This window comes from Amyelois transitella, chromosome 14, assembly GCF_032362555.1.
Source record: "Amyelois transitella isolate CPQ chromosome 14, ilAmyTran1.1, whole genome shotgun sequence".
Lineage (NCBI taxonomy): Eukaryota > Metazoa > Arthropoda > Insecta > Lepidoptera > Pyralidae > Amyelois > Amyelois transitella.
In genome coordinates this window covers 10,094,788-10,107,675 of record NC_083517.1, presented here as the reverse complement: position 1 = coordinate 10,107,675, position 12,888 = coordinate 10,094,788, and the positions used below count along the sequence as shown (strand labels likewise).

Below are 12,888 nucleotides of genomic sequence, written 5' to 3'. Positions count from 1 at the left end.
ACAGAACATAAATCAAGATTTAAACTATGTATAATTTATTAATCATTATTATTAAAAGCTCAAAGATATTAAGAACGTTAAAGAAATTTCCACTAGCCCACAATTTATCAATGAACAAAATACCAATCTTTTTTATGTTTAAGAACATAAAAAAGACTCTTAATAGGCCCCGAAGCACCAGAACTGAGTTTACATTTGAACAAGCATAAAGAAAAAGAGCACATACAATCAAAATCATATCACTATAACGTGGCAACTTTAACTACGCTGAATTTCCAGCAACTGTTTGTCCAGATGTAGAAATGACGCAGTATACAGTTTTAATAATGAATTTATTAATTGCATCACAAATTGGCATGTCGTTAGTATTTGCCATGGGTCGATATAAAATAAGCGAGGAATGCTCAGGCGTTATAGGTACTTGTCGGCTGGGCATAGAGGCATTGTCTTGGGCCCGCGAAGATGAAGTTCTCGGTAATATTTGCGTTCGCGTGTTGCACTTTAGTGAGTATTCTTTTTTTAAAATTAATTCTGAAGCCAGTTCTGATTTGTCATATTTCATATGTCTGCGTCTTTTTATCATTCATTCATGTTTTTTTAATGTAGACAATGCAGTGCATTCGTCCACGATTTAGATTTGAGAGACCTATATTTGTAAATTGACGTCCGATAAAAATACTACAGTGTAGTTTGTACCGCCGCTTCTTCTACCCATGCGCTTTGGAAGCGGTAGAAGTTATAATTAGATTTAAGTGATGTGACGTCAATAAGTGATACCTAGTATCCAATTTTGAAAAATTTATTCTATTCTATTCTATCAATGTCATCCTCTTGGTGTTAGTCCCCGTTACATCATCACCTCTCTAGAGAGGGGATCGCATTAAGCCTTTGATCAATGTCGGTATCATCATATATTATATCAGTATCATTATATCAGTTAAGGTATAGTTCTCTAAACACATCAACCACTAGCATACATACATATATAGATACATATAACATACATACATATAGTCACGTCTATATCCCTTACGGGGTAGACAGCGCCAACAGTTTTGAAAAGACTGATTGGCCACGTTCACCTGTTTGGCTAAACAGTTCACTGGTATCAAAACATTATTTATAATGCATCGAAGTTGTGCCTGTATCATATCTATCTACATTAGTGTTTTTTTGTTTATTTTCAAATCAGTATTTTTGAGCTTATCCCGATAAAATCTTGCGTTAGATTAAAAGAAAATCAATTATTACACTTTAATTAAATGAAAGTATCAAAAGAATCCCCAAAATAATGGCTTATTTCCTTAAAAGTTAAAAATAAGGACATGTTACTTACACAACCAAGATAACTCATTAAAATCGGTATCAATCAATTTTATACAATCCAAAATACGGAAAGTTAATGACATCTTCAAGATCACGCGGTAAAAAGGAAAATATTATAGATGTAAAGGAAAATATTAAAGATCACGATATAGATGTTCCAAACAAGATTTTTAAGGCAGGCAGATTTATTTGGTTTTCGAAATTAAATTTCTCATAATAAATGATTATATTACAGGCTCACAGAGCTATTGCTGATCACCCTTACGAGCGAGGTAAGTCTCATTAAATAAGTGTTTAAAAAGTATGTCTTTAGATTGTAAAAAAAATTGCAATGCTTTAATTTTTCCAATGCATAAAATGAACTCATTATAACGATTTTGTAATGAAGTTACTTTAAAATTTCATACTATTTATTAAGTGAAATACAATTACGAAAAATACAAAAATAAAAGAATTTGCGAGCTAATTCAAATCTTTTTTTTTTTTGTGCAGACATTACTTACATCAATGGACCGACTGAAGAGGAAACTATTTCAAGATCGAGCTCCAGCAGCGGTGGTAGTTCATTCAGCAGCTCAAGTTCCGAATCTTCATCAAATGCTCAACTGAACGCCTTCAGCATTGATCAAAGCATTAATCAAAATATAGCCGAACAACAAAGAGAACAACAATTAGAAAATGCGAGAATCCAAGAACAAAACGACAGGATTTACGAAGAAAATAGGGAAAAAAGTTTAGGCACATGGAATAGCCAGTCCTCAAGTCAAAGCAGTTCTTTATCATCAAGTGAATCAGAGTCCAATCAATCTTCAAGTCAATCTAGTTCAGCAAGTTCCTCATCAAGCCAGAGTGAACAAGATGAAGCCACGAGAATCCAAGAAGAGAACGAGAGAATTTTCGAGGAAAATAGAGAAAGGAGCTTAGGCCATTGGAACAGTGGGTCTTCAAGTCAAAGCAGTGCATCGTCATCAAGCCAGGCACAAAGCGAAAGCGAATCCAGTTCGCTGCGTGAACAGGAAAATCAATCTCATAGTTCTAGCTCTAGCGAGAGTGCATCTAATGCACAATCATCTTCAGCAACGGAGTCTTCTAACTCAAGCAGTGAATCTGCTTCCAACAGCCAGTCATCTAGCAACAGTGGATCTGCCAGCAATACTGCCGGGTCAAACAGTCAGTCATCAAGTGGATCAAGTAGCAACAGTCAGACATCTTCCAACGGATCGTTTACTGAGAGTGATTCCTCCAGTGAAGCGTCGAGTGGGTCATCTAGTCAATCTTCTGGAAATAGCGGATCTTCCAACACTAACTCAAGTGGCAATAGCCAATCATCTACAAGCAGCGGGTCATCAAGTGGGTCATCTAGCCAATCTAATGAATCCGCTTCTGAGAGTGGTTCATCTAGCGGTAGCCAATCTTCCAGTGGCTCGTCTAGTCAGTCATCTGGAAGCAGTGGATCTTCTACCAATAATAATTCAAGTGGCAGCACCCAATCATCTACTGGATCTTCTTCTAATAGTGGTTCTTCCAGCGCTAGTCAATCTTCTAGTGGATCATCTAGCCAATCTAATGAATCTGCTTCTGAGAGTGGTTCATCTAGCGGTAGCCAATCTTCAAGTGGCTCATCTAGTCAGTCATCTGGAAGCAGCGGATCTTCTTCTAATGGTAATTCAAGTGGCAGCAGCCAATCATCTACTGGATCTTCTTCTAATAGTGGTTCTTCTAGCACTAGTCAATCTTCTAGTGGGTCATCTAGCGAATCTAATGAATCTGCTTCTGAGAGTGGTTCATCTAGCGGTAGCCAATCTTCAAGTGGCTCATCTAGTCAGTCATCTGGAAGCAGTGGATCTTCTTCCAATAGTAATTCAAGTGGCGGCAGCCAATCATCTACTGGATCTTCTTCTAATAATGGTTCTTCCAGCACTAGTCAATCTTCTAGTGGATCATCTAGCCAATCTAATGAATCTGCTACTGAAAGTGGTTCATCTAGCAGTAGCCAATCTTCCAGTGGATCATCGAGTCAATCTAATGATTCTGCTACTGAAAGTGGGTCATCTAGCCAATCTTCAACTGGCTCATCTAGCCAATCATCTGGAAGCAGCGGTTCTTCTTCCAACAGTAATTCAAGCGGCAACAGCCAATCATCGACTGGATCGTCTTCTAATAGCGGTTCATCCAGCAGTAGTCAATCTTCAAGCGGCTCATCGTCTCAATCTTCATTAAATAGCGGATCTTCATCTAACAGTAATTCGAGTGGCAATAGCCAATCTAGTGGATCTTCTTCAAACAGGGGCTCTTCAAGTAGAAGCCAATCATCAGCTGAATCTTCTGCTGAAAGTGGTTCATCTAGCAGCGGTCAATCATCTAGTGGCTCATCTAGCCAATCATCTGGAAACAGAGGATCTTCTTCCAACAGTAATGCAAGCAGTTACGGTCAATCATCATCCAATGGATCTTCTTCAAACAGCGGCTCTTCAAGTAGAAGCCAATCATCAGCTGAATCTTCTGCTGAAAGTGGTTCATCTAGCAGCGGTCAATCATCTAGTGGCTCATCTAGCCAATCATCTGGAAACAGAGGATCTTCTTCCAACAGTAATGCAAGCAGTTACGGTCAATCATCATCCAATGAATCTTCTTCAAACAGTGGTTCTTCTAGTGGTAGCCAATCATCAAGCGGCTCGTCTAGCCAATCTTCTGTAAACAGTGGGTCTTCTTCTAACAGTAATACAAATAGCAATAGCCAATCATCATCTAATGAATCTTCTGCTGAGAGTGGTTCTTCTAGCAGTAGTCAATCTTCTAGTGGATCATCCAGCCAATCGTCTGGTTTGTCCAGTGGTAGCCAAACATCGAGCGGCTCATATAGCCAATCTTCGGGAAACAGCGGATCTTCCAACCAGAGTGGTTCGTCTGCTCAATCTTCAAGTTCTTCAAACTCCGAGTCCGGATCTGGCACTATCGTTCAACCAGGCGGCCGAATACGACCAACTCGACCTGGTCAGATAGGAGGTTCTTCCAGTTCCAGTGGCTCCCAGAGCTCATCATCTTCACAATCTTCCCAAGAATCATCAGCCCAACAGTCATCCTCGCAAAGTGGTTCGAGTTCACAATCCTCTAGCTCTTCTAACTCTAACCAGTCAGGATCTGGTACTATCATCCAACCTGGTGGCCCAATTCAACCAGTACGACCAACCCGACCTATTCAGACAGGTGGTTCTTCCAGTTCCAGTGGCTCCCAGAGCTCATCATCTTCCCAATCTTCTCAAGATTCGTTAACTCAGCAGTCATCGACTCAAAGCGGTTCAAGTTCACAATCCGGCTCTTCTTCAACTTCCAACCAGGCAGGATCTGGCACTATCATCCAGCCAGGAGGCCCCATTCAACCCGTGCAACCAGGACGCCCTATTAGACCCGTGTCAGGATCCAGCAGCTCAAGCGGTTCTCAAAGCTCATCATCTTCACAAGTGTCAGGCCAACAATCTTCATCACAGAGCGGCTCCAGCTCCCAATCTTCAAGCTCTGCAAATTCCTACCAGACAGGCTCTGGCACGATAGTTCAACCAGGAGGTCCCATACAACCTGTACAACCTGGTGGTCCTATCCAGCCAGTGGAACCAAGCCCCGTGCAACCTTTGCAGCCAGGAGGCCCAATCCAACCGGTCCAATCTGGATCTTCAAGCTACGCTCAAGGTTCTTCATATGCTTCGACCAACCAAGAAAGTTCCACAGGATACTCTCAAACATCAACCCAGGGTTCCTCCAACACCTACGGACAACCAATAGGCCAACAGCCAATAGGCCAACAACCAATCTACTGGCAACCAGAACAGCAAACAAGCGCACAAAGTTCGTCGCAGAGCGCCTCACAATCTTCTGCCAACCAAGCCAGCTCTTACAGCGGTTCTCAAGCCTCAAGCCAGAGTACCAGTTACCAAGACCAACCAGTATATGCCCAACCAATATACAATCAACCCGAATATGCCACTACTTCATCTCAATCCCAAAGTGCAAGCGACGCCCAAAGCAGTACTTACCAATATGGACAACCAGGTAATTAAATTGCTGCATTTTTGACAGTATTCGTGACTTAAATTAACATGAATTAATACTAATCGACAGGTCCTAGCATGAAAAATTACATAGATAAAGTTAGCCTCGAAGTAAGTTCCAAACTTGTGTTACGAGATACTAACTCAACGATACTATTATTTTAGAATAAATACTTATATAGATAAACATCCAATACCCAGACCAATCAGGAAAGTTCGTTTCTCATCATGCCCTGGCCGAGATTCGAACCCGGGTCCTCCGGTAACACAGACAAGTGCACTACCGCTGTGCCACAGAGGCCGTCAAATTTAGCAGACCGCACCAAATTGCGGCTTAAAAAGTAAGAATAACCAACGCTATTCAGTAGTCGGTCTTGTTCTGCTCCTTTTGTGACTATTTGACAGTAGTGAGCTTCAGTCAAATCATATCAGTATGACGTATTTCAAAACGCAGAACAAGCCACCATTTATCATTGACATGTCTGCTATATTTCTATTCAAGCTCTTAGAATTTGTGTCTTAATCAATGCTTCATCTTGTCAGGCCGCCCTGGTCTCCCAGTTCAGCCAGGTTCAAGCTACGGCTCTTCACAAAGTGAGAGCAATTCACAGAGCAGTTCCTCATCAGAGATCGACAACAGAAGAGGCAGATATGACCTGACTAGACCCAGCAGAGGTAATGCTTGACTAATCTACTCCTAGATGGTGAATCAAGTTCTCTCCTTGGGAGGAATCCAAGGAGAACACAGATGTTTTAGCAGTAGCTGTTATTTTCTTATTTGGCCAAAATTGAGATTAGCATTTTAGTTTCCATTATATAACTGTAAATGAGAAATTGATTAATCCAATGATGTTTCGAAATTTCTTATCTATAATATGGTATACCTTACAAACTACCCAAAACCAAATCTAAAAAAGCTTTCCATTTAAATTCGCGTTACATATTTCTTCCATGTTATAACACCAAAAATTATATGACCATTTCAATTCTAGGAGTGGAAACGGACATGAACCTCAACACCCTATTCATCAACGATGGAACCAAAGACGGAAGATGCTACTGCTCCTGTGGACTCAACAGGAAACCAATCTTCCTCACCGTCGAGCCAAACCAACTCGGCCTTTAAGTTGAACCTTAATAACCAAATCAGCCTTTAAGTTCAACCTTAATAATCAACTCAGCCTTTAAGTCCAACCTTAATAATCAACTCAGCCTTTAAGTTCAACCTTAATAATCAACTCAGCCTTTAAGTTGAACCTTAACAACCATGTCGGCCTTTAAGATAACCTCCAAATTGAACCTTAATAATATACTTTGCCTTAAGTTGTACCTTAATAGTAACACCACGTAGATGAATACAGAGCCAGCATAAAGTTCAAAAGTTCTTTGGTCTTGATATTTAAGTTAAGTTTATTAAAGTGACATTCAGTCAATATTTTTTTTCCCAAACACATTAAAGTGATGTATTATTATAAATACTACAAACCCAAAATAAAGTTAAATAGTATTTCTTCTAATCGATAATTATTTTTATTTTCTGAAATTTTCTGAAATAAAAACGTGTGACAGACAATAAAAAATTCTTTACCAAATACAAAAAAATGTGTTTTATTGATTTTTACGAAATTACTATCAACCGTTATGAAAAATTATTATATTAACGACGTTAGCATGTATATATTGACATTACAAATTTTATGGAACGAAAAATAAATAACCAATATTCGCGAATAAAGTCGCAAGAGTTGCAACCAAAATCTAGCCCTGAATGCGAGTTTGGAAGGTATAATTATCCATTGAATTTAGACAATATTTGGCCTTGAAAGAGAAATAATTGCTATTTTTAAAAATCGATTAAAAAAAAACATTTAAGTAAATATGTATAAATGAAACCTGGAGCTGAAGTTGAAAGAAGTCTTCCGTAAGAAATGAAACACAAATGTCATACATACCTAAATATATTTTCTAAGTAGCCAAAGTACATAGCAGAGCAGTGCCCCGTTTCACCCAAAAATCTGAGCTTTCCTTGCCCGAAGGCATGTCCACGGCCACCACGAATGCTCCCATCCTGGCTGGGTAGTAATAACACGGGCAGATGTAGCGATCTGAAATACATCAATCAATCAGTTAGCATTATCATCCACCTGGCAAAATATCCTAGTTTTTCCAATTTTTGATTAGTTACACTTGTTAGACAGCAATCAATCAATTTAATGTCCCAGTTGCGTCGGCAGTCCACCTAAGAGTTTTGATTAAGGATTTGTTAGACTTATTAGACAGTCATCAATCAATCAGTCCACCTACGACTTTTGATTAGGCATTTATTAGACTTGTTAGACAGTCATCAATCAATCAGGCAGCATTATCATCCACCTGGCAAAATGTCCCAGTTTTTCCAATTTTTGATTAGGGATTTATTAAACTTGTTAGACAGCAATCAATCAATCAAATGTCTTAGTTGCGTCCGCAGTCCACCTAAGACTTTTGATTAAGGATTTGTTAGACTTGTTAGACAGTCATCAATCAATCAGTCATCATTTTCATCCACCTGACAAAATGTCCCAGTTACGTCTGCAGTCGACCTAAGACTTATTTTGATCAGGTATTTGTTGAATTTTTTAGACAGTCATCAATCAATCGGCTGTTTGGCATAATGATAGAAAGAAGATTCAAATAGTGACAGATTGCTAGCCCATCAAAGAAGAATCCCAAGTTTATAAGCTAAGTCGCCTTTTGTGACATCCATAGGAAGGAGATGAAGTAGTCCTATATTCTTTTGTTATATGTTTAAATATATAAATTTTGAATAAGTGATTTTAAGCCTTTGCGTTGCATGATACATAGATAATACAATGATCATTGTAAAATGAAACGTTCGTGATGAAATACATGTACGTTACCTGCGCGTTTAATATTTTTTTTATTTATAAATTAAAAATATTTATTCTTGTTTTTTTTTCCCTGTCTTAAAGCCACAATCTTGTAGGTAAAAGGTCAGTAAACTTTGATGTTGTGGGTCTTACTTCTCATTCTTCGGCCGGTAGCTCTGATTGGCTTGAAATGTATGGGAGTCATGGGGAACACCAGTTGCATGGGCAGCGGCTCTTGAAGATAACCTTCCTTCTTGAACCAGCTAGCGCCTTCTAGGTATTGTCCTCTGGAAGACAGCAAGAATTCAACAGCATTATCCATAATGATTCATCCATTTGATAAAATCTGTTTTAAATCATTTGAAAAAATGCTGAATTGTGAGATTCGATTAAAGTGTGCCGGTTTCCGACACCTTAGAATAAGATCACTTCTTTTTATGGTGGCGCTAAATTCGCGCGTGTTATTGGCGCCAAAATCACGCGGGCGAAGCTGCGTTTAAAAAATAGTATTTCATCATTATCAGACAACAATTTGAAGGCGAAAACAATATAAAAAAACAATTAATGTTAAAATTGATAACCTGACGTAAACACCGCCATCTCTCGGCGGTCTGACGAACGACGACTCTTCCAATGGTAGCACAGTGAATTCCCAACACAGAGTGTCTATGGGCCAACTCTCAGCACGAGCGGTCGTCTGAAAGTTACAATTTTAATGTCTAATGAAAATACTTTTTTTTTTCATATCTGGGTCTGAGTGGTTTTAGCTGGTCCCAAACAAGTAATCTGTTGTCATTTGAACCTGGCGGGGGCAGTGGTCCACTTCTAAGAGCTTAAAGTGGGCAGTGGTCCACCACTAAGAACTATAAGTGGGCGGTGGCCCACCTCTATACTGTACACTACCTGCATGACGGCGGTGAGGAAGCCGGTGGGCACCACGAGCGCGGGCAGCCAGCACAGCGTGGGCGGGGAGTGGGCGGTGGCCCACCTCTATACTGTACACTACCTGCATGACGGCGGTGAGGAAGCCGGTGGGCACCACGAGCGCGGGCAGCCAGCACAGCGTGGGCGGGGAGTGGGCGGTGGCCCACCTCTATACTGTACGCTACCTGCATGACGGCGGTGAGGAAGCCGGTGGGCACCACGAGCGCGGGCAGCCAGCACAGCGTGGGCGGGGAGCGGGGCGCGTTGGCCCACGCCTGCAAGTGGCCGCCGCGGAGGAATAATTCGCGACACCAAGCCCCCAAAGGCTTCATCGACGGACGGCCTGGGAATTTATGTGGGCTAAATTTCTCTCGGTGCTAGTAAAATGACATTAAAACGGGAGTTCTCATAATATTTTTTTTAATATTTGTCCCAGTCCTTTTATTGTGTCCATCTCCTTCAAATATGATGAACGAATGAATGTTTTATAAGGATACTGAACCCAGCTTCAGTTGCCTAAACATGCAGCTTCACTTTACCCAATCGGTGTCTAATTCAAATAAAAATTTTAATCCTTAAAAAATCTTGCAAAATTCTTGATGTTACCTTTTCTCCAAAACACAGGCACTCTCCCTTCGAAGATGCAGTTGTACATATCTTCTAGTATTTCCGACATCACCACCAGACCTTCGATGGCTCGTCTCAACTCCTGTAACAATATGTCATCACGCTCAACTTTTTTCGCCTTCTTTTATATATTTTCTTCGCACTAATGTTTTTTTCATATGATGAGCATCGGTGGTCGAATAGGTAAAGTGCCCGGTTAAAATGCGTATGCGCAGAAAGGCACAAATTCGAAACCCACCTCGGCCATGTACCAATGACTATTTTGCGAAGCTATGTACATTAGTTTGAATACTAACCGATGCTCTTACAGAGAGGGAAATCATCACAAGGACACCTGCATATTCTGGCAACTGTATATGTTACCATGATCGATCCAATACGAGTTAGGTATACCTGCAAATGTTGTGGAAGTCAGATAGGAGTGGCTTCGTGTAAAAACCTGACTCATCCAACCCAGGATCCATGGTCAACGGCATACCCAGGGCTCCTCTCCAGAGTCGTGATGATGCAACCGGGCCTAAAGCCAAGAAGAAGAAGAAACCGCTGGGTCACTGCATGGAGTTAATGTGGTCTAGTGAAATGAAATTTGGCATGTAAATTCTATAGGTACGTGGTCTAGTTTCGCACTAAGAAACTAGTTCCCGAAATTTTCGTGGGAATGATAGTACCTAAACGTGATTTATCACTTCACACTTGATTTTTCTAGTAACGGACATTTAATAAAAAAACCGGGACTAAAAGTTGAGAGGAAGAAGAGGGGATATCTAACCTTCAAACCAGACGTGATCCCTCCAATAAGCGCGTTGAAATATCCAATCTCTTGCAGCAGAGACACGCACATAGGCATTACTATCTCAGGGCCCATCATCTTCTCAGTGGTTTCCACGTCAATTTGACCAGGCAGCTTTTGCATCATTTCTAAGGCTAATTCATCCACCTATATAATGAAGTTTAATTATACAATTATAGGCAAGTAAGTTGAAGTAATACACAAATTATTTTAAACATTAAGTTCTATATAATATGTTATGTTTTTAATTTTTAATATTTAGCGTTCACAATCACACTCGATTTGGATGAAATCTAAATAAGAAGTATCTGCCTGATTTTGAGATACCTAATCTTAGCCAAACTGGGTTTTGTGGCTAGAGAGTGTTGTTGGGTTTGGGTGACGAAAGAAGTTACCAGATGCAAATTCAGAACTGCTCCGTTTAAATGAGGTGTTCAAATGGATAACACCAAATAAAATTTATTTGGTTTAAAAAAAAATATCGGGACCCCGGGTTTTAGTGTGGTTCCCGTCACGAATATAAAAAAGAATAGGACCACTCCATCTCTTTCACATGGATGTCATAAAAGGTGACTAAGGGATAGGCTTATACACTTGGGTTTCTTCTTTTAGACGATGGGCTAGCAACCTGTCACCTATTTGAATCTCAATTCCAACATTGAGCCAAACAGCTGAACGTTGCCCATCAGTCTTTCAAGCCTACTTGCTCGTTCTACCTTGCAAGGGAGAAAGACGTGATTATATGAATGAATGAAATTAATATAAGATGTATTGATAATTGATAATGATTATAACGATGACGTCACCTTCTGGTCCTCCCCCCCGCCGCCGCCGCCCCCGCCTGTCGAAGCCAGCGCGAACAGCGTGCGGCACATTATCAGCGCGTCCTGACATACAGAACAATCACATTTCTACTGTCACTAGACTTCCAAAGTATGAAAATGAATAGTCATTTTCATACTAGGGAAGTCTAGTGACAATTCAACATTATAGTACTGTCAACATCACGTCAACCTTGCCAAATTCACTGCAAATCCGCCTCTATTACCGCTAATTATGCATGCAAGTTAACTCGCTATGCTGTTAAACTGTACTATAGAGCAGATGTGATGCCCTTTGGATCGTCAACAACACGTCAACCTTGCCAAATTCACAACAAATCCGCTTCTATTACCACGACATAGATACATAAAAGGTTTGCTGTTAACTGTACTATAGAGAAGATCTGATGTCCCTTGGGCCACCTCCTTCCTGAATCTCTAGCCTGTGCAAAATTTCATCAAAATCTTGCACAAAACAGGCTACAATAAAGTTTACTTATTAAACTTACGTTTTAAATAAACAAATTTACGACATGGCCTAAATGTTTATGATTCTCTAATAAAAGTGCACCAGTACGACGAATTCATCGTAGATTTTTTACATCAAGATGAAACATTATGTCATCATAAGGATTTTTAAATGAATAAAATAAACAAAAAACCAAACTTCTTTATTGCACATGAAAAAAAAAATATAACAATTTTGAAAACAGTAATCCAATAAGAAGAATAGAAGAAATATGTAGTAAGTATTATAAAGATCCAAATTACCTGCGCAAGAGTGGCGACGTCAGCCGAAGCGTGTTGCCCCACGGACTCGGCGCGTTCGTAGGCGGGCAACAGATCCAGGAAGTCCCGGTACGACTCCAGGCTGCCGTCTCTAGGGATGTGGTATGCGGGGATCGACGATAGTCTGCAAGCATACATATGTACATATATTTGCATGCATGAAGCTTGCATGAAGAGAGTTATGAATGTGGATGAAGCGAAAGAAGTATGCAGAGATCGTGGCAAGTGGAAAGAGGTAGTCTCTGCCTACCCCTCCGGGAAAGAGGCGTGATTTTATGTATGTATGTATGTATACATACATATAATCACGTCTATATACCTTGCAGGGAAGACAGACTCTGTCAGCTATTTGGCTTAATGATAGAATTGAGATTCAAATAGTGACAGGTTGCTAGCCCATCGTCTATAAAAAGAATCCCAAGTTTGTAACCCTATCCCTTAGTCGCCTTCTACGATCCATGAGAAAGAGATGGAGTGGTCCTATTCTTTTTTGTATTAGTGCCGGGAACCACACCACACCTTCGATCTACTTCAAATTATTACTTATTTATTTAAACTTCATTGCCCAAAATACAAATGTATAGCACAATTGGCGGACTTAATGCTAGAAGCATTATCTACCAGTCAACCATTGGGTCTTACAGAGAACTTAATGTGGGGTTAAACTAAATAAATATATTATCGGTGCGATTGAC

At 40.1% G+C, this 12,888-nt stretch overlaps 2 protein-coding genes across 2 annotated transcripts in view; one reads left to right on the top strand and one right to left on the bottom strand.

Annotated features, from left to right (window-relative positions):
* The first annotated feature begins 403 nt into the window (after window positions 1-403).
* On the top strand, window positions 404-6,889 carry LOC106132366 (serine-rich adhesin for platelets). Its single transcript, XM_013331749.2, has 5 exons — window positions 404-504; window positions 1,562-1,598; window positions 1,819-5,373; window positions 5,916-6,047; window positions 6,365-6,889. Exons 1-5 carry the CDS (start codon window positions 463-465, stop codon window positions 6,496-6,498), a joined length of 3,900 nt encoding a protein of 1,299 aa, XP_013187203.2. The 5' UTR covers window positions 404-462; the 3' UTR covers window positions 6,499-6,889.
* Window positions 6,890-7,041: 152 nt separating this feature from the next.
* The window catches only part of LOC106132250 (dynein axonemal heavy chain 2), a 73,056-nt gene continuing 67,209 nt past the window's right edge, over window positions 7,042-12,888 (bottom strand). The window contains exons 76-83 of the mRNA XM_060948014.1: window positions 12,176-12,317; window positions 11,390-11,470; window positions 10,563-10,730; window positions 9,773-9,875; window positions 9,352-9,509; window positions 8,824-8,939; window positions 8,396-8,529; window positions 7,042-7,477 (exon numbers count right to left, since the gene is read on the bottom strand). Coding sequence (XP_060803997.1) covers window positions 7,338-7,477; window positions 8,396-8,529; window positions 8,824-8,939; window positions 9,352-9,509; window positions 9,773-9,875; window positions 10,563-10,730; window positions 11,390-11,470; window positions 12,176-12,317 — 1,042 coding nt within the window. The 3' untranslated portion in view covers window positions 7,042-7,337. The remainder of the gene's footprint in view (window positions 7,478-8,395; window positions 8,530-8,823; window positions 8,940-9,351; window positions 9,510-9,772; window positions 9,876-10,562; window positions 10,731-11,389; window positions 11,471-12,175; window positions 12,318-12,888) is intronic.

What these genes read in the sequence shown, in the direction of transcription:
- LOC106132366 (XM_013331749.2), top strand. Translation starts at nt 463, where the DNA reads ATGAAGTTCTCGGTAATATTTGCGTTCGCGTGTTGCACTTTA. An exon ending in TGATCACCCTTACGAGCGAG is followed by an intron (nt 1,599 to 1,818) that starts GTAAGTCTCATT and finishes TTTTTTGTGCAG; the next exon opens with ACATTACTTACATCAATGGA. An exon ending in CCTGACTAGACCCAGCAGAG is followed by an intron (nt 6,048 to 6,364) that starts GTAATGCTTGAC and finishes TTTCAATTCTAG; the next exon opens with GAGTGGAAACGGACATGAAC.